Source organism: Nomascus leucogenys, chromosome 18 (genome assembly GCF_006542625.1).
Source record: "Nomascus leucogenys isolate Asia chromosome 18, Asia_NLE_v1, whole genome shotgun sequence".
Lineage (NCBI taxonomy): Eukaryota > Metazoa > Chordata > Mammalia > Primates > Hylobatidae > Nomascus > Nomascus leucogenys.
Genome location: NC_044398.1, coordinates 17,868,308 through 17,888,817, shown reverse-complemented (window position 1 = coordinate 17,888,817; position 20,510 = coordinate 17,868,308). Strand labels below are relative to the sequence as shown.

The 20,510-nt window shown below is 40.6% G+C and overlaps 1 protein-coding gene across 2 annotated transcripts in view; it reads left to right on the top strand.

Annotated features, from left to right (window-relative positions):
* HERC4 (HECT and RLD domain containing E3 ubiquitin protein ligase 4) overlaps positions 1-20,510 on the top strand; it is a 162,813-nt gene that overhangs the window by 89,252 nt on the left and 53,051 nt on the right. For both annotated transcript variants that reach the window (XM_003258211.3, XM_003258212.3), the window contains exon 16: positions 19,774-19,893. In XM_003258211.3, the coding sequence (XP_003258259.1) occupies positions 19,774-19,893 (120 nt within the window). The remainder of the gene's footprint in view (positions 1-19,773; positions 19,894-20,510) is intronic.

Sequence of the window (20,510 nt, the reverse complement as noted above, 5' to 3'; positions counted from 1 at the left end):
TTCAGGATTTATGGGTGCGCTTGTTCCTCCCATGTGTCATGTCCTTTGGAAAGTTTTTGAATTAAAAATCGTTTTCAGTGCTCCAAATGGCATCATAAGAAAATACCTTTGGTACCTGCTGTCAGGAATGGATGTATTATCAGCTAAATGAGTTTACTGGCAAATAATTGGGTTATTTAGTAGTTTCCGAGTTCCATGTAGTACATCATAGACATGCTGGTATGCCAAAAGAGAAGCCTTACTTGATCTGTCTAGCCTAGTTGCTACATATTTGTGCTGATCTCAATCAGTGATTTTCAAACTATTTTATGCAGAACCCTTAAATAAAACCAAACAGATAAAACATACTCACCATAACCACCCTTGAACTGAGGTTTTTAAGCAAGAATACTAAACTTTAATTAAAATGTGAAATAAAAATGTTATAATCAAACTTATATAGGTTTTATTTTGTACATTTAGGCAATAATCCTAAACATATAAGTTGTTTTGAACTTCTACCATGTGACTTCTTTTTAAAATTCATTTTGCAAATATTGAGTGCCTACTATGTGCTTATTATTATATTAGATATTAGTGATGTCGTGATAAAGAAAAGACATGATTTCTGCCCTTGTTGAGCTTACAACGTTGAGAGATTGTCTAAACTTTTTGGTCTTTATGTTACAGCATGGTAAGTACTAGATTAGGGAAAATGCAGAGTGCTATGAGAACACTTGGGAGGGCATGTGACTATGAAGGACTAAGGAAGACTTCCTGGAGAAAATGATGGCTGATTGAACCTTATCTACCATGCAAATATGTTATTTTTATTCTAACATTAACATTTCTTTTCAAAAACGTATATATCATATCAGCAAGATATACAAACTGCAAACATTGGTTGCATTTCTTTAATCTTTTTTAATTCTTAATTTTTGTGAGTACATAGTAGGTATATCTTTATGGGGTACATGAGATGTGCTATCAAATACTAGGTTTGGCCGGGTGCGGTGGTTCAGCCGGGTGCGGTGGTTCATGCCAGTAATGTAACCCCAGCACTTTGAGAGGCTGAGGTCGGTGGATCACTTGAGGTCAGGAGTTCAAGACCAGCCTGGCCAACATGGCGAAACCCCATCTCTACTAAAAATTACAAAAATTAGTTGAGCATGGTGGCACGTGTCTGTAATATCAACTCTTCAGAAGGCTGAGGCAGGAGAATTGCTTGAACCCAGGAGGTGGAGGTTGCAGTGAGTCGAAATCGTGCCATTGTACTCCAGCCTGGGCAACAAAGTGAGACTGTCTCAAAAAAAGAAAAGCCTAGGTTTTACTCATTTTTAAAAAATATTTTTATTTTTATCTATTAGCCATCTCAACCTCACCCATGCCCCTGCCTCCCCACTACCCTTCCCAGCTTCTGGTAACCATTCTTCTACTCTGTGTCTCCATTATATAAATTGTTTTGATTTTTAGATCCTACAAATAAGTGAGAACATGCGATATTTGTCTCTGTGCCTGGCATATTTCACTTAAATAATGTCCTCCAGTTTTGTCCATATTGTTGCACATGACACAGGAATGTCATTCTTTTTTTTTTTTTTTTTTGAGATGGAGTCTCGCTCTGTCACCCAGGGAGGAGTACAGTGGCGTGATCTCGGCTCACTGCAGCCTCCACCTCTCAGGTTCAAGCAATTGTCTGCCTCAGCCTCCTGAGTAGCTGGGACTACAGGCATCTGCCACCACAACTGGCTAATTTTTTGTATTTTTAGTAGAGATGGGGTTTCACCATGTTGGCCAGGCTGGTCTCGAACTCCTGGCCTTAAATGATCCACCTGCCTTAGCCTCCCAAAGTGTTGGGATTACGGGCGTGAGCCACCAAGCCTGGCCAGAATAGTACTCCATTGTGTATAAATACCACATTTTCTGTATTCGTTCATTTTTTTTTTTTTTTTCTGAGATGGAATCTCGCTCTGTTGCCAGGGTAGAGTGCAGTGGCACAATCTCGGCTCACTGCAACCTCTGTCTCCTGGGTTCAAGCGATTCTGCTGCTTCAGCCTCCTGAGTAGCTGGGATTGCAGGCATACACCACCACGCCTAGTCAATTTTTGTATTTTTTTTTTTTTGAGACGGAGTCTTGCTCTGTTGCCCAGGCTGCAGTGCAGTGGCGCAATCTTGGCTCACTGCAAGCTCCACCTCCTGGGTTCACGCCATTCTCCTGCCTCAGCCTCCCGAGCAGCTGGGACCACAGGCGCCCGCCACCATGCCTGGCTAATTTTTTTTATTTTTTATTTTTAGTAGAGACGGGGTTTCACCGTGTTAGCCAGGATGGTCTCTATCTCCTGACCTCGTGATCCGCCCACCTCAGCATCCCAAAGTGCTGGGATTACAGGCACGAGCCACTGTGCCCGGCCTTATTCATTCACCTATTGATGGACACTTAGATTGCTTCCAAATCTTGGCAATTGTGAACAATGTAGCAGTAAACCTGGTAGTGCAAATATCTGTATGATATACTGCTTTCCTTTCTTTTGGGTAGCTCCTCAGCAGTGGGATTGCTAGATCATGTGGTAGCTCTATTGTTAGTTTTTTGAGGAAGCTCCAAATTGTTCTCCATAATGGTTGTACTAATTTACATTCTCACCAACAATGTAGGAAGGTTCCCTTTAGTCCACATCCTTGCCAGTTTTTGTTATTGCCTGTCTTTTGGATAAAAGCCATTTTGACTGGGGTGAGATATCTTACTGTAGTCTTGATTTGCATTTCACTGGTGTTTGGTGGTATTGAGCACATTTCATATGCCCGTTTGGTTTTTTTTTTTTTTTTTGCTCACTGCAACCTCCGCTTCCTGGGTTCAAGCAATTCTCCTGCCTCAGCCTCCCAAGTAACTGGGGCTATAGGCCCACGCCACCATGCCCGGCTAATTTTTTGTATTTTAGTAGAGACGGGGTTTCACCATGTTGCCCAGGCTGGTCTCGAACTCTTAAGCTCAGGTGATCCACCCGCGTCAGCCTCCCAAAATGCTGGGATTACAGGCATGAGCCACCGCACCCTGCTGCCTGTTTGGTATTTTTATGTCTTCTTTTGAGGAATTTCTATTCAAGTCTTTTGCCCATTTTTTAAATTGGATTATTGCATTTTTTTCTATAGAATTGTTTCAGCTCCTTATATATTCTGGTTATTAATCGCTTGTCAGATGATTAGTTTGCAAATATTTTCTCCCATTCTGTTTGTTGACTGTTTCCTTTGCTGTGTAGAAGTTTTTTTAATTTGATGTGATCCCATTTGTCCACTTTTGCTTTGGTTGCATGTGCTTGTGGGGTATCACTCAAGAAATTTTTGCCCAAACCAATGTCCTGGAGAGTTTCCCCTAATGTTTTCTTACAGTGGTTTCATAGTTTGAGGTCTTAGATTTAAGTCATTAATCATTTTGATTTGATTTTTATATATAGTAAGAGATAGGGGTCTAGTTTGATTCTTCTTCATACAGATATCCAGTTTTCCCAGCGCCATTTATTGAAGAGACTGTCTTTTGTCCAGTGTTTGTTCTTGGTTCTTTTGTCAAAAATGAGTTCAGTTTAGGTGTGTAGATTTGTTTCTAGGTTCTCTATTCTGTTCCATTGGTTTATGTGTCTGTTTTCATGCCAGTACCATGCTCTTTTGATTACTATACCGCTGCACTATAATTTGAAGTCAGGTAATATGATTCCTCCCAGTTTTGTTCTTTTTGCTTAAGATAGCTTTGACTATTCTGGGTCTTTTGTGGTTCTGTGTAAATTTTAGGCTTGTGTTTCCTATTTCTGTGATCAATGTCATTGGTATTTTGATAAGGATTGCAGTGAATCTGTAGATTGCTGTAGGTGGTATGGACATTTTAACAATACTGAACATGGAATATCTTCCATTTTTTGTGTCCTCTTCAATTTCTTTCATAGTTTTTCCTTTTTTCTTTTGAGACGGAGTTTCACTGTGTTGCCTAGGCTGGAGTAAGTACAGTGGCCTGATCTCGGCTCACTGCAACCTCCACCCCCCAGATTCAAGTGATTCTCATGTCTCAGCCTCCCAAGAAGCTGGGATTACAGGCCACGCCAGGCTATTTTTTGTATTTCAGTAGAGACGGGGTTTCGTCATGCTGACTGGGCTGGTTTTGAACTCCTGGCCTCAAGTAATCCACCCGCCTTGGCCTCCCAAAGTGCTGGGATTACATGGCGTGAACCACCATGCCCAGCCTATTTCAGTTTTTTTGAATGGTTTAAGACTTGTTTTATGACGTAACATATGGTCTGTCTTTGAGAGTGATCCATGTGCTAAGGAGAACAATGTTTATTCTGCAGCCATTGGATGAAATGTTCTGTAAATATGTGTTTGGTCCATTTGGTCTGTAGTGCAGATTAAGTCTGATGTTTCTTTGTTGGTTTTCTGTCTGGTGCATCTCTGTCCAGTGTCAAAAGTGGAGTGTTGAAGTCTCCAGCTATTACTGTACTGAGGTCTATTTCTCTCTTTAACTCTAATAATATTTGCTTTGTATGTCTAGGTGCTCCAGTGTTGGGTGCATATATATTTACAATGATTATATCCTCTTGTTAATTTGACCGCTTTATCATTATATAGTGACCTTCTTTGTCTCTTCTTACACTTTTGTAATCTATTTTCTCATATATGGTAGCTACTCCCGCCCTTTTGGTTAACACTGGCATGGGATATCTTTTTCCATCCCTTTATTTTGAGTCTGTGTGTCTTTATAAGTGAAGTGTGTTTCTTGTAGGCAACAGGTCATTTGGTCTTATTTTTCTTTGTTTTTTTTTTTTTTTTTTTTTTTTTTTTTTTTTTTTTTTTTTTTTTTGAGATGGAGTCTTGCTCTGTCCCCCAGGCTGGAGTGCAGTGGCGCAATCTCGGCTCACTGCAAGCTCCGCCTCCCGGGTTCACGCCATTCTCCTGCCTCAGCCTCCCGAGTAGCTGGGACTACAGGCGTCCGCCACCACGCCCGGCTAATTTTTTTTTTTTTTTTTTGTATTTTTAGTAGAGACGGGGTTTCACCGTGTTAGCCAGGATGGTCTCGATCTTCTGACCTTGTGATCCGCCCGCCTCGGCCTCCCAAAGTGCTGGGATTACAAGCTTGAGCCACCGTGCCCGGCCTGGTCTTATTTTTCTAGTCATGCAGCTTTATGTCTTTTGATTCATGAGTTTAGTTCATTTACATCCAATGTTATTGATAAGTAAGGACATACTCCTGCTATTTTGTTACTCATTTTCTGGTTGTTTTGCAGTTTTCCTTCCTTTTTTTCTTGCTGTTTTGTTTTTAGTGAAGGTGATTTTCTCTGGTGATATGATTTAGTTTTTGCTTTTTATTTTTTGTGTATTCGTTGTATGCTTTTGGTTTCGGGTTACCAAGAGGCTTGCAGATATTATCTTATAACCCATTATTTTAAACTGATAACAACTTAACACTGTTTGTATAAACAAATAAACAAAAAGAAGACTAATGAAAACTCTACACCTTAACTTTGTACTCCTGCTTTTTAACTTTTTGTTGTTTCTATTTATATCTTATACTCTGTTTTGAAAAGTTGTTGTAGTTGTTATTTTTGATTGGTTAATCATTTATAGTCTTTCTACTTAAGAGTAGTTTACACACCATAATTACAGTGTTGTAATATTCTGTTTTTCTGTGTACTATTGAGTTTTATACCTTTAGATGATTTGTTATTGCCCATTAACATTTTTTTCTTTCAGATTGAAGACCTTCATTTAGCATTTCTTGTTCCACAGGTCTAGTGTTGATAAAATTCCTCAGCTTTTGTTTGTCTAGGAAAGTATTTGTCTTTCAGGGTGGGGCACGGTGGCTCATGGCTATAATCCCAGCACTTTGGGAGACTGATGCGGGTGTATCACCTGAGGTCGAAAGTTCGAGACCAGCCTGACCAACATGGAGAAACCCCAGTCTCTACTAAAAATACAAAATTAGCCAGGCATGGTGGCACATGTCTGTAATCCCAGCTACTTGGGAGGCTGAGACAGGAGAATCATGCCAGTACCATGCTGTTTTGATGACTATCTGGAAGGCGAAGGTTGTGGTGAGCCGAGATCGCGCCATTGCACTCCAGCCTAGGCAACAAGAGCGAAACTCTGTCTCAAAAAAAAGTATTTATCTTTCATGTTTGAAGGATATTTTCACTGGATAAGTTTTTCCTTTAATACCTTAAATATGTCATGCCATTCTCTCCTGGCCTGTAAAGTTTGCACTGAGAAGTCTGCTGCCAGCATATTGGCACACCATTGTATGTTATTTGTTTTTTTCTCAGACAGGTTTTTTTTTTTTCTTTTTTCTTTTTTTTTTTGAGATGGAGTCTTGCTCTGTCGCCAGGCTGGAGTGCAGTGGCACTATCTCGGCTCACTGCAAGCTCCACCTCCCAGGTTCACGCCATTCTCCTGCCTCAGCCTCCCAAGTAGGTGGGACTACAGGTGCCCGCCACCACACCTGGCTAATTTTTTTGTATTTTTAGTAGAGACAAGGTTTCACCGTGTTAACCAGGATGGTCTTGATCTCCTGACCTCGTGATCCACCCACCTCAGCCTCCCAAAGTGCTGGGATTATAGGTGTGAGCCACTGCACCCAGTTCTTGTTTTTTTCTCTTTCTGTTTTCAGGATCCTTGGTTTATCATTGACCTTTGGAAGTTTGATTATTAAATGTCTTCAAAGAGTCTTATTTGGATTAAATCAGCTTGGTGTTCTACAGTCTTCTACTTGGATATTGATATCTTTTTCTATGTTTGGGAAGTTCTCTGTCATTATCTCTCTGAATAAATTTTCTGCCCCATCTCTTTCTCAATCTCCTCTTTAAGGCCAGTAACTTAGATTTGCCCTTTGGGTCTTTTTTTCTAGATTCTGTAGGCATGCCTTATTGTTTTTTATTCTTTTTTCTTTTGTCTCCTCAGCTCACTAATTCTTTCTTCTGCTTGATCAATTCTCCTATTAAAGGACTCTGAGACATTCTTCGGTATGTCAGTTACATTTTTTCAGCTCCAGAATTATTGCTTCATTCTTTTAAATGATTTCAATCTCTTTGTTAAATTTATCTGGTAGAATTCTTTCTCTGTATTATCTTGAATTTCTTTGAGTTTCCTCAAAATAGTTATTTAGAATTCCCTGTCTGAAAGGTCATGTGTTTCTGTTTCTCCAAGATTTGTCTTTGGTGCCTTATTTTGTTCATTTGGTGAGGTCATGTTTTCCTGGATGGTCTTGATAACTTAACAGATGTTCCTCTCTGTTTGGGCATTAAAGAGTTACGTATTTATTGTAGTCTTTGCAGTTTGGACTTGTGTGTATTCGTGCTTCTTGGAAAGGCTTTCCAGATATTCAGAAGGACTTGGATGTTGTCATCGCTTAGAAGCTGTATCTGCTTTAGTTGGCACCCCACACCCAGTAATGCTGTGGTTCTGGCAGACTCATAAAGGTACTGCCTTGATGGTCTTGTACAAGATCTGGAAGAATTCTCTGAATTACCAGGCAGAGACTCTTGTTCTTTCTCTTTGCTTACTTTTTCCAAAACAAACTTTGTCTGTTCTGAGGTACCTGGAGCTGGGGGTGGAGTGACACAAGCACCCCTGTGGCCATGCTACCACCAGTGGGACTAGACGGGATCAGACCTGAAGCCAGCATAGCACTGGGTCTCACCCAAGGCCTGCTATAACCACTTCCTGGCTACTGACTATCTTCACTCAAGGTGCTGGCACTCTACAATCACCAGGTGGCAAAGCCAGCCTGGCGTGTGTCCTTCCCTTCAGGGCAGCTAGTTTCCCCAGGCCCTTGGTGACTCCAGAGGTGCTTTCTGGGAGCCAGGGTCTAGAGTGAAAAACCTTAGAAGTCTACTTGGTGTTCTGTTGTACTGCAGCTGAGCTGGTTCTCAAACCACAAAATAGTCCTTACCACTCATCCCTCCCCTTTGCAAAGGCAGAGGAACACCCCGTACCTCCCCTTGGCCACTGTCACCAGGGGCCTGTGGGGAGTACTGCCAGAATACTGCCAGTGTTTCCTTGAGGCCCAAGGGGTTTTTTTGTTTGTTTGTGTTTGGAGACAGAGTCTCCTGTCGCCCAGGCTGGAGTGCAGTGACGCAATCTCAGCTCCTCCATCTCCTGGGTTCAAGCGATTCTCCTGCCTCAGCCTCCTGAGTAGCTGGGACTACAGGCCTGCACCACTATGCCTGGCTAATTTTTGTATTTTTAGTAGAGACGGGGTTTCACCATGTTGGCCAGGCTGGTCTCAAACTCCTGACCTCAAGGATCCACCTGCCTTGGCCTCCCAAACTTGCTGGGAGTACAAGTGTGAGCCACCACGCCCAGCCCCAAGGGCTTTTTTGAGACAAGGTCTGGCTCTGTTGCCCAGGTTGGAGTGCAGTGGCACAATCTCGGCTCACTACACTCTCTACCTCCCAGGCTCAAGCAATCCTCCAACCTCAGCCTCCCAAGTAGCTGGGACTACAGGCATGTGACATTGTGCTGGCTAATTTTTGTATTTTTTGTGGAGACAGTGTTTCTTCATGTTGGCCAGGCTGGTCTTGAACTCCTGACCTCAAGTAATTTGCCAGCCTCGGCCTCCCAACGTGCTGGGATTAGAGGCGTGAGCCACCATGCCTGGTCCTTAAAGGGCTCTTTAGTCAGCTTGTGGTGAGTGCTGCCTGGCATGGGACTTACCCTCTGGCCCAGCACAGGTCCAGAAATGCCATCTAAGAACTAAGTCCTGGAATTGGTTCATCCTCCTACATCGGAGCTGGTACCTAAGGTACAAGACAGAGTCCCCTTTACTTTTCCTCCACTTTTCTCAAGCAGGAGTCTTGCCCCATAGCTTCCATGGTGGGGAATGTGCTGAGTCTCACCTGAAGCCAGGAAGTTTCAGGCTCACTCAAGGCCTTTGTACCTAGTACCTGGATATTGCTGCTGATTATTCAGGGCCCCAGGGGCTCTTCAGTTAACAGATGATGAAAGCTGTCAGGACTGGGTCTTTCTTTTCGAGACAGTGGGTTCCCTTCTGGCCCACTGTGTATCTAGAAATGTTGTTCAGGAGCTACAGTCTGGAAAGCAGTCTTCACAACTTTGACTGGTGCCCTATCCAGCTGTGGCTGAGCTGGTATCCAAGATGCAAGACAAAGTTGTCCCCACTCTTCCCTCCGGTCTTCTCTCCACAAGTGGGAGGAAAAGATCTCTTTTGGAGCCACAAGCTGTGCAGCCTTGGGTTAAAGGAGGGGTAGTGCCAGCAGTCCCTAAACAGCCCCAGCTGGTGTCTCAGTAGGTCACATGCCTCCCCAGTTCACTGGCTCTGGGCCCAGTTCTGCACTTGGACTCACCTAGTAGTTGCAGTCCTTGTGGCCTGCACTATGTTTGAAGTTTATTGAGGGCCCCAGAGCACTTTAGCCCACCATGGTGAGGCTTGCAGGAACTCACATTTTGACGACTGGGATCCACAATTCCCCTCTGGCTAGGGCTGGGTTTTAATGCTCCCTCTGTGGACAGGAATCAGCTAAGTTTGATCCAGTTTTACTTTTTGCTGTAACAGGGCGGTGCTGAGCTCAATGCCTCACAATTGCTGCATTCTTTCTCTCCCCGGTGCACAGAAATGCTCTCTGCACCACACTGCCACTGCCAGGGTCTAGGAGGGGGTGACGTTGGTGATTCAAGACTTTTTTGTATCTCTTTTTTTCAGCAATATGAAGTTGAAACCAGGTACTATGAGTGCTCACCTGATTTGTGGTTCTCAGTAAGATGCTTTTTTTGTGTAGATAGTTGTTAAATTGGCGTCCATGAAGCTGGGACAATCAGTGGAGCTTTCCATTTTGCCCTATTGCTTCACCTCTTCCACCTGTTTGCTTTTAGGGATGGAAACTGTGGTTTCACTTTTAAATTTTAAGTAAGATAAACAAAAATATATATCAGAGTCTTAGGATATGAATCATATTCTGCAAGAGTCACTAAATTTTAGAATCCAATGAGATTAAAAATTAGTTTGTATATATATAAACATAAATATTGGAGAGGGGAACGCCATTGTGTTTTTTGTATAAGTATTCTGTGTATTTTCTTTTTTCAGTAGAAAGAGTTTGGCTAATTATTTCAGTTGATTAAAGCACAATACTAAAGACTCCAGGGTAGGACCTGCAAACTTTTTCTGTAAAGGACCAGATAGTAAATACTGCATGCTTTGTGAGCCATACAGTTTTTGTTGCAACTAGTCAACTCTCAACTCCACTGTGGACAGCATGTAAATGGATGGGAGTGGCTGCTTTCCAGCAAAATTTACTTAAAAAAAAAAAAAACAGTGGGTAGCATTTGACCCACAGGTTGTAGTTTGCCTACCCCTTCTTTTAGGATGAAGATTTTGGTCTTCATATGTAAACTTGGTGTCTTTGTTTTGTTTGAAAGCTAGCAATAGCAGTATAACTCTGGTCAGTTTCTCCCAAATGAGTATCCTGGCCACAGAAATAAAGCAATCAAAACAGTGGGAGAAAAAAGGAACTGAAAGTGCTTTTGTCAATAATTAGAGGAGATAAAAGTATCAACTGTGGAAATAAAAGCAGTATTATTAAATGTGTGCTTCTTAAATTGGATTATTTGTACCTTCAGTGCTAAGCCACAAGATCAAGCAAATTGGACAGTCACGTAGTGAGTTAAGAATGCATGTGTCAGCTGAGCGTGGTGGCTCACGCCTGTAATCCCAGCACTTTGGGAGGCCGAGGTGGGTGGATCACCTGAGCTCAGGAATTCGAGACCAGCCTGGCCAATATGGTGAAATCCCATCTCTACAAAAATACAAAAAATTAGCTGGGCATGGTGGTGGGCACCTGTAATCCCAGCTACTTAGGAGGCTGAGGCAGGAGAATTGCTTGAACCTGGGAGGTGTCAACAGAGCAAGACTCTGTCAAAAAAAAAAAAAAAAAAAAAAAAGAATGCATGTGTTATATTTCTGGCTCTGTTACTTATGTGACCTTGGTTACTTTCTTAAATGCTAAGCCTTAGTATACTCATCTTTATGATCATAATAATAGTATACATTTCATAGGACTGTTTAAATGAGATAATGTACATGAAGTCCACTTTAGTGATAACTTTTATTTTATTATTGGAACATAAAATTTGAGTGAAATTTTTTTTTTTTTTTAAGACAGAGTTTTGCTCTTGTCACCCAGGCTGGAGTGCAATGGCACGATCTCGGCTCACTGCAAACTCTGCCTCCCGGGTTCAAGCGATTCTCCTACCTCAGCCTCCCAAGTAGCTGGGACTACAGGCGTGCGCCACTATGCCTGGCTAATTGTTGTATTTTTAGTAGAGATGGGGTTTCACCATCTTGGCCAGGCTGGTCTCGAACTCCTGACCTCATGATCCAACCACCTCAGCCTCCCAAGGTTCTGGGATTACAGGCGTAAGCCACTGCGCCCAGCCAAATTTGAGTGAATTTTAAGGTAGAGTCTGCATTATAGTGAAAATGTTAGCTTCCCTTCTTGATATGCATACTGAAGACCTGACAGTCCCCTACGCCCCTCCATGGAGTGAGGTAGGGTAATGGTGTTATATATGTGTTTGTTCTCTTTTTCTATTAGGAATACTTCAGGGCAAAAGTTCAGAAAACATGAAAATTATATAAACCATTCTTTTTACTAAAAATTAACAATAAGCACACATTATAATACATCTCACTGGAAATGCAACAGATACAGACCGATCCTTTTAAAGTGCCGTTAGAAGTAAGAACTATAGGCAGTATCTCTTAAGTTTTATCTGTCCATCCATTCATCTCGTATTTATTGAGCACCTGTTTGGACACCAGCATTGTCTGGTTAGATTTATATATTTACTGAGTGATTCATTTTGTTCCCTTTCAGATATTCCTTAGTTTAATGTATATGTGATTATTCACAAATTATAATACTTTTGTTATTCTTCAAAGGAAAGTTAGCTAGTTTTGTTTAGTTTGTATGTTAGATCAACTTTATTTGTTTCTTTGGTGGTTTTTCTTCTCTTAAGTGCAACATCTCTATAGGGTCTGCATTTGGCTTCTTTTGTTTTACTTTCTACCTCTCCCTCACCTACTGCCACAGCTTTAGTTGTCTCTTTTAAGGAAAATGACTGTCAGTTATGTCTTTGAGGCAAACGTTTCTCGAGTGACTTGACAGTCCTGCCATTACTTTCAACTGAGAAAGGTTTGTCTTGTTTTCCTGACTCTGCTCTATGTTTGTGTGTGTGTGTATACAGTAATTTTTTTTTTTTTTTTTTGAGACAGAGTCTCTCTCTGTTGCCAGGCTAGAGTGCAATGGCGTGATCTCAGCTCACTGCAACCTCTGCCTCCTGGGTTCAAGCGATTCTTCTGCCTCAGCCTCCCGAGCAGCTGGGTCTACAGGCACGCGCCACCGCGCCCAGCTAATTTTTCTATTTTTGGTAGAGATGGGGTTTCACCATGTTGAATGGTCTCGATCTCTTGACTTTGTGATCCGCCCACCTTGACCTCCCAAAGTGCTGGGATTACAGGTATAAGCCACTGTGCCCAGCCTATGTACAGTAATTTTTTAAATTACTCTTACCCAGGGTTGAAATATTGAAGTAGTCTTTGACTATTCTCTTGTTTTCATATCCATTAGCTGCCATGACCTCTGAATTCTTATCTAGAGACTTTAAATCTTCTAGCAATATCCTAATCCTACTGCCAGCCTCTCTACTTATTCTTGACTATACCTCACTCTCTTAGCCAAATAATATTCATAAAATACAACTGATTCTGTTACTTTTTAAATCTAAAACCTTATTTCCCCATGTATCAACTTTTGTCACAGTAATATTCTGTAACAAAACATGCCAGAACTCATTGGCATACAGTGATGAACATTTATTCTAATTCCTACGGGATTGGGCCTTGTTTTAGCCTAAGCCATGGCTGAGGATGGCCAACCTAGAGACGGTTGAGGTCAGCTTATTTCCCAACTGCATGTTGAATCCAGTTTTGCTCCATGTGCCTCTCATTCTCTTTAGCAGTTTAGGTGGGGGCAATTACATACAGACTGTGTCTCTTTAGCTGGTGCTGTTCTCTCTGCCTAGAATGTTCTCCTTCAAACCTTTTTTTTTGTGTTTTCCATTCACTTTCCTTTTTGATTTTTATTTGCAGTATCTTCAAACCTACAGAAACATTGAAAACAAATATAATTAAAACCTGTGTGCCCTCCATTCTAGATTCAGCAGTTGTTAACATACTGTCGTATTTGCTGTATATATGTGTGTGTATATTCTTTTTTCATGAATCATTTGAAAGTAAAATGTAGATATCATCCTTTAATACTTTATCTTTCATCTCTTAAGAATACAGGCATTTTTCTATGTAACAGCAGTAGCATTATTTCTCTTAAGGAAGTTAACTATAATTCTATAATATCTTCTATCTGTGCATGCATATTTCAAATTTCCTCATTTATAGCAAAAATGTTGTTTACATTACTGCTTTTTAAATAACTAGAGTCCAGTCAAATTTTGGTTTTTGCAATTGTTTGTTGAGTCTTGCTACTCTCCTTTCTGATTTATGAACATAGTGAATGACTCTTCAGTTTCTCTCAGCAGTTTTCAAGGATCTTGCATATTCTTTTTTTTTTTTTTTTTTTTTTTTTTTTTTTTTGAGACGGAGTCTCGCTCTGTCACCCAGGCTGGAGTGCAGTGGCGCAATCTCGGCTCACTGCAAGCTCCGCCTCCCGGGTTCACGCCATTCTCCTGCCTCAGCCTCTCCGAGTAGCTGGGACTACAGGCGCCCACCACGACGCCCGGCTAATTTTTTGTATTTTTAGTAGAGACGGGGTTTCACCATGGTCTCGATCTCCTGACCTCGTGATTCGCCCGCCTCGGCCTCCCAAAGTGCTGGGATTACAAGCTTGAGCCACCGCGCCCGGCCGGATCTTGCATATTCTTTTAAAAATTTTATTCCTTCTCTTTCTCAAAGATTTATTCCTAAATGTTTTATGTTTTTGATGCTATTGTAAATGATTTTTTAAATTTTTATTTTCCAATTATTTGTTGCTAGTACAGAGAAATTTTTTTTTTTTTTGAGACAGAGTTTGACTCTTTTTACCCAGGCTGGAGTGCAGGCACGATCTCAGCTCACCGCAACCTCTGCCTCCTGGATTCAAGTGATTCTCCTGTCTCAGCCTCCCAAGTAGCTGGGATTACAGGCATGCACCACCATGCCCGGCTAATTTTGTATTATTAGTAGAGATGGGGTTTCTCCCTGTTGGTCAGGCTGGTCTTGAACTCCCGACCTCAGGTGATCCGCCCACCTCGGCCTCCCAAAGTGCTGGGATTACTGGCGTGAGCCACCGTGCCTGGCCTTTTTTTTTTTTCTCCTTTGAGACAGAGCTTCACTCCTGTCACCCAGGCTGGAGTGCAATGGTGAGACCTTGGCCCACTGCAACCTCTGCCTCCCGGGTTCAAATGATTCTCCTGCCTCAGCTTCCCAAGTAGCTGGGATTACAGGCATCCACCACCACACCCGGCTAATTCTTACATTTGTAGTAAAGACAGGGTTTTACCATATTGGCCAGGCTGGTCTCAAACTCCTGACCTGTGGTGATCTGCCTGCCTCAGCCTCCCAAAGTGCTGAGATTACAGGCATGAGCCACTGTACCTGGCCTAGAGAAAATCAATTGAGTCTTGAGTATTGGCCTTTTACCCTATGATCTTGATAAACTCTTAGTTCTGGTAATTCTCTTATAGATTGATTCATTTGGCTTTTTTATATACACAATCATGTTATTTTCTTGGCATATTTTATTAACTAAGAATTCCAGTACAATGTTGAATATAAGTGGTTATGGTGGTCATTCTTGCCTAGTTCCTAATCTTAGAAAGAAAGCATTCAATATCTTAACAGTAAGTATAATGTTAAATGTCGGCGGGGGGTGGGGGCGGTTGGATGGGTTTTATCTGTTTGAAGAAATTTTCTTTCATTTCTCGTTTGCTGAGAGTGTTTATTATAAATGGATATTGAATTTTATCAGATATTGTTTCCATCTGTTGAGATGAACAGATGATTTTTTTTCTCCTTTTTTTCAGAAATATTGTGAAATTCATTGATAGTTGGATGTTAAATCAACCTTGCATTCTTGAAATCAACTTTACTTGGCATTATATTTATATTATACTTTATATATATTATTGGATTTAATTTGCTAATATTTTATTGAGGGTTTATATCTGTGTTCATAAGGGATATTGATCTGTAATTTTTATTTCTCATATTGCTGTTAGCTTTTGGTATCAAGTTTATTCTGGCTTCATAAAATGAATTAAGAAATGATCCTTCTTTATTTTCTGAAAGAGTTTGATTAAGATTGGTATTATTTCTTTATTAAATGTTTGATATAATTCATCAGTGAAACAATTTTGGCCCTGGAGTTTTCTTTTGGGAAAATCTTAAATTTCCTATTAAATTTAAAAAATAAGTATAGGACATTTCAGGTTTTCTATTTCTTCATGAGTCAGTTTTACCAAGATATCTATGTAATCATGTTTCTTCTTTAATTCCTGATAGTGGTAATTTGTGTCATCTCTTTTTCTTGGTCAGTCTGACTGTAGGTTTATTCGTTATTATCTTTTCAGAAAACCCATTTGCTTTTAATTTCTTCTCTAATGTTTTTCTGTTTTCTCTTTCATTGATTTCTTTGTTTCCTTCCTTCTGCTTGATTTGTACTTAATATGATCTTTTTTTTTCTAGATTCTTAAAGCAGAAACATTGATCATCGATTTTAGACCCTTTATTTCTAATATGATCATTTAATGCTATAGATTTTCTTTTATGCCTGGATTTATTAGCATCCCACAAATTTTTATGTGTTTTTACTTTTAAGTTCAAAATATTTTCCTAAAGCCCCTGTTTCCTAGCTCCAACATTTGAGTCTTCTCTGAATCTGACTCTTTTGATTGCTTTGTCTCTAGACACTTTTTTGTTTTGTTTTGTTCAGTTGATTTTTTTTTTTTTTTTTTTTTTTTTTTTTTGAGACAGAGTCTCACTCTGTCGCCCAGGGTGGAGTGCGGTGGTGCAATCTCAGCTCACCGCAACCTCCACCCCCTAGGTTCAAGCGATTCTCGTACTTTAGCCTCCCAAGTTGCTGGGATTACAGGCATGTGCCACCACAGCCAGCTAATTTTTGTATTTTTAGTAGGGACAGGGTTTCGCCACATTGGCCAGGCTGGTCTTGAACTCCTGACCTCTGGTGATCCACCTGCGTTCTCCTCCCTGAGTGCTGGGATTACAGGCATGAGCCACCATGCCCAGCCTGTTCAGTTGATTTTTGATATGTCTCATAATTTTGGATTAGCTATAAAATAGTAAGAAACTGAAATCAATAGGTTTAAAGCTTATAAATTGGTACACCTCTCCTATCTGGTATTAGTGTAAGGATTTGAGTTTATTTAGTCAGGAATTAAGCTGGGATTGAATTTTTAATTTGCTATAAATACCTTCATTACACTACAGGCCTCTAATGCTAGAGGAATTTGAGGCCTCTAACATTGGAGGAATTTGAGGCCTGTAGTACAGTGTTTAGGGTGGAAGTAGGGTGTCAAGTGGTTTTTGTGAATGTTTGTGCCGCACTTTGCATGCCTACTCCTTAGAGGGATTTTCTTCTCATTCTTACCTCTTGTCAGTTATAAACTGATGTTGCTTGTTACTCAGTGCTTTCAAGATTGGTAGAGGAGAGGGAACAGACATGGTTCTTGGTTGTTGTGGTATAGCCTTGGTTTTAGGTAGATTATGTGTGCCTGGACCTTTGTTAGAGTTCCCTCCCCTCTTCCTGTGGCAACCAAACTCTGCTTTGGATTTTTTTGTGTGGCAGTTTCTGCTCCCTCCCTCAGCAATTGCAGACCTCTAGTCCTACTGATATAAGATTCTGAGCCTAGGACTGTTCTTGTCACCTTTCCTCCCAGGAATTGAAGGTTTTTCCCTCCCTCAGCAAGAAGACATGGGTTTGCTTCCCCTTCCTCAGTGGCTGTGTGAAAGAAGGATCTGGGCAGGGTGGCGGACCTTTGTTCCTTTCTCATGTGGCAGCTAATTCCTTGTACCATTGAGAGAGGCTCTTGATATTCTGCCTTGTTTCCTTCCCTGCCCCCCCGCCTTGTTTCCAGTTGTTTTCATGGAACAACTGGACAAGTGGCAGTCTATGGACAAGAGGCTGTGAGTGAGTGCCAACTGCCTGGGACTCTGTGGGGTTTCATACTATCAAGCTACCCCACACTCAGCTTTAAGTGATCCTTAAAATTTTAGCGTATTACTTCTGCTTGTATGACAGTAGTAGTTTCCTCTTCTCTCTGCCACAAATGAGCCATTTCTGGTACCCTGTTACCTTTTGTAAGTATTTGTTGATCCTTGGATTCAGGCTACTTGGTTGTCTTATAACTTTAGCTCTCTCACAGATTCAAGAAAACTTTTCAGTAATTTAGAAGTGTTTTGTTTAATTGCCAGTATTCTAGGATTTTCCAAATCTCTTTATGTTACTGATTTTTTAATTCCATTGTGGACAGAGAACGTATGTTGTATACTTTGGATTCTTTTAAATGTATGAAGACTTAATGTATGGTCCAGGATTTGGTCTATCTTAGTGAACATTTCATGTACAATTATTAGGTGAAGTGTTCTATGACAGTGAGTGCAAGTTGGTTTAAATTGTTATTCAGATCATCTATACTTGCTGGTTTTGTCTGTTTTTTTCTATCAGTTAATAAGAGCAGTGTTAAAAATCTCCAACTGTGATCGTGGTTCTGTTGATTTCTCTTTCATATATTTTCAAGCTCTGCTGTTTTTGGACTGTTGTGACTTCTTGGTAAATTAATCCTTTTATTATTATGAAATATGCTCCTTTTCCTCTGGAAATGCTTGTTTTGAACTCTTACTGTAAGAGTAGCCTCTCTGGCCAGGCATGGTGGCTCACGCCTGTAATCCCAGCACTTTGGGAGGCCAAGGTGGGCGGATCACGAGGTCAGGAGATTGAGACCATCCTGGCTAACACGGTGAAACCCCGTCTCTACTAAAAATACAAAAAAAAATTAGCCAGAGGTGGTGGTGGATGCCTGTAGTCCCAGCTACTCGGGAGGCTGAGGCAGGAGAATGGCATGAACCTGAGAGGCGGAGCTTGCAGTGAGCCAAGATGACGCCACTGCATTTCAGCCTGGGCAAGAGAGTGAGACTTCGTCTCAAAAAAAAAAAAAAAAAAAAAAAAAAGGAGCAGCTCTCAGCTGTGCTTTCTGTTGGTTTATTGGGTTTGAGTTTTATTTATTTATTTATAGCAGGTCTTACTTTGTGCATTCATGGTTTAGAGTTAGCCAAGGGTGTGGGGGGAATTTGCACATAGATTTTGGGGCTTTGTCCTCTGGATTCCTTTCTTTGATTTTTTTTATTCCTCACTATCTGACTGTGCTGGCAGCTTCAGTCTGTCTATTAAGACTGCTGCTTTCTGCTTGAGCTCTACCCTCTACTTGTGTCCATTCCTGTTTCTGCCTACTTTTGGTGGATCTCCAGTGTTTTTAAGTACAATAGTTGTTCTTTAATGTACTGTCTAGAGTTTATAATTGTTAGTGCCAGGAAGAGTAGTCTGATGCAAAGTATTCTGCCATATTTAGTACCAGAATTCCTCTAGTCTCTTTTAATTTAGAATAGCTCCTAACTTTTTTTTTTCAATCCCTGCTACCTTGAGTTTTTGAAGATTCTTGGCCAGTTTTCTTATAAAAGTTTCATAATCAGGATTTGTCTGATTGTTTCCTCGTGGTGATGTTTATTTAACTTGTTCCTCTATCCCTTATATTTCCTATAAACTAAAATTTAGATTAGGAGACTTGATTGGATTTGGCTTAAACTGTTTTTACTTCATAGATCATTTGTATGCTTCCTGTTGAGTTATATCACCAAGAGCATAATATTTCATTGTTCCAGTACTGGTGATGATTGTTAGATAACTTGATTAAGATGGTGCTCTCCACTGTAAAGATTTGTTTTTATCTTTGTAATTAATAGGTAATCTCTAGGGTGGTAATTTGCATCCTCTTCATTTTTCACATCGTGTCCAGATATCACCTCCTAAAGTTTATTCTAATCAGATGCCAGCACAGAGCAACACTTAACAAGCATTAGCTGCTATTATTAAGGTCCCATTTCCCAGCCATAAGTCTTTATAGTATCTAGTTTATATATACCATATACAGTTTAATCATTATATATCTCATACTGTGTTGTAGTTATAAAGACATGTCTTTTCTAGATTTTGGGGTACTGAATGCAGATATCACATCTTACAAATCTTTGTGTCTCCCATAGCACTTAACTAGCATTTTGCATATAGTAGGCACTCAGTAATTATTTTTTGTAGGAATTAAAAAATAGCTAAGAAAATCCCCAAAGCATTTTTTTCTTTAGATATTTTAAATTTCTCTGTCTTGGCCAGGCGCGGTGGCTCACGCCTGTAATCCCAGCACTTTGGGAGGCCAAGGCGGGCAGATCACAAAGTCAGGAGATCGAGACCATCCTGGCTAGCACAGTGAAACCCCATCTCTACTAAAAATACAAAAAATTAGCCGGGCATGGTGGCGGGTGCCTGTAGTCCCAGCTACTTGGGAGGCTGAGGCAGGAGAATGGCGTGAACCCGGGAGGCAGAGCTTGCAGTGAGCTGATATTGTGCCACTGCACTCCAGCCTGGGTGACAGAGTGAGAGTCCATCTCAAAAAATAAAAAAAAATTTGTCTGTCTTGGGTACTGGTTAAACTTAATGTCAATTACATTTTCTTTTGTAGGTAAATGAGAAAACGGGACAGATTATACAGTATGATAAATTTTATATACATGAAGTACAAGAATTGATAGACATAAGAAATGATTATATCAACTGGGTCCAACAGCAGGCCTATGGAATGGTAGGTTTTCTGTGCAATTTGTAGTTTCATTTTTATGTATATATATCTAATAAAAAAAGAAACAATTGCTTGATTTTGAAATGAGAAAGTTTTTTCAGAACTTTTATCCAGAACTTACTTTTTAAATAACACATTGCAAAGGAGTGCTATATATTATACAGTATTTATATGCATTCTACTCTTTTACCAAAGCCAAACCAAAGAAATGGATTACACTTTAAAAAAACAAAACAAAAAAAAACTACAAGTGCGAAATGGATTTTTAACTCTTTTATTTTCTATGAGGTTGCCTCTTATTTCTCCAGTGTTGAGAATACTGGCATTCTTCATACTAGAACTCCTAAGAATGCATTATTGTTGTGAAATTGGTGCTTCAAGACTACCAAAAGAGGGCTGGGTGTGATGGCTCATGTCTGTAATCTTAGCACTTTGGGAGCCTGAGGCAGGTGGATTGCCTGAGCTCAGGATTTCAAGACCAGCCTAGGCAACATGACGAAACCCCATCTCTACTAAAAATACAAAAAATTAGCCAAGTGTGGTGGCACATGCCTGTAATCCCAGCTACTCAGAAGGCTGAGGCATGAGAATCACTTGAACCTGGGAGATGGAGGTGGCAG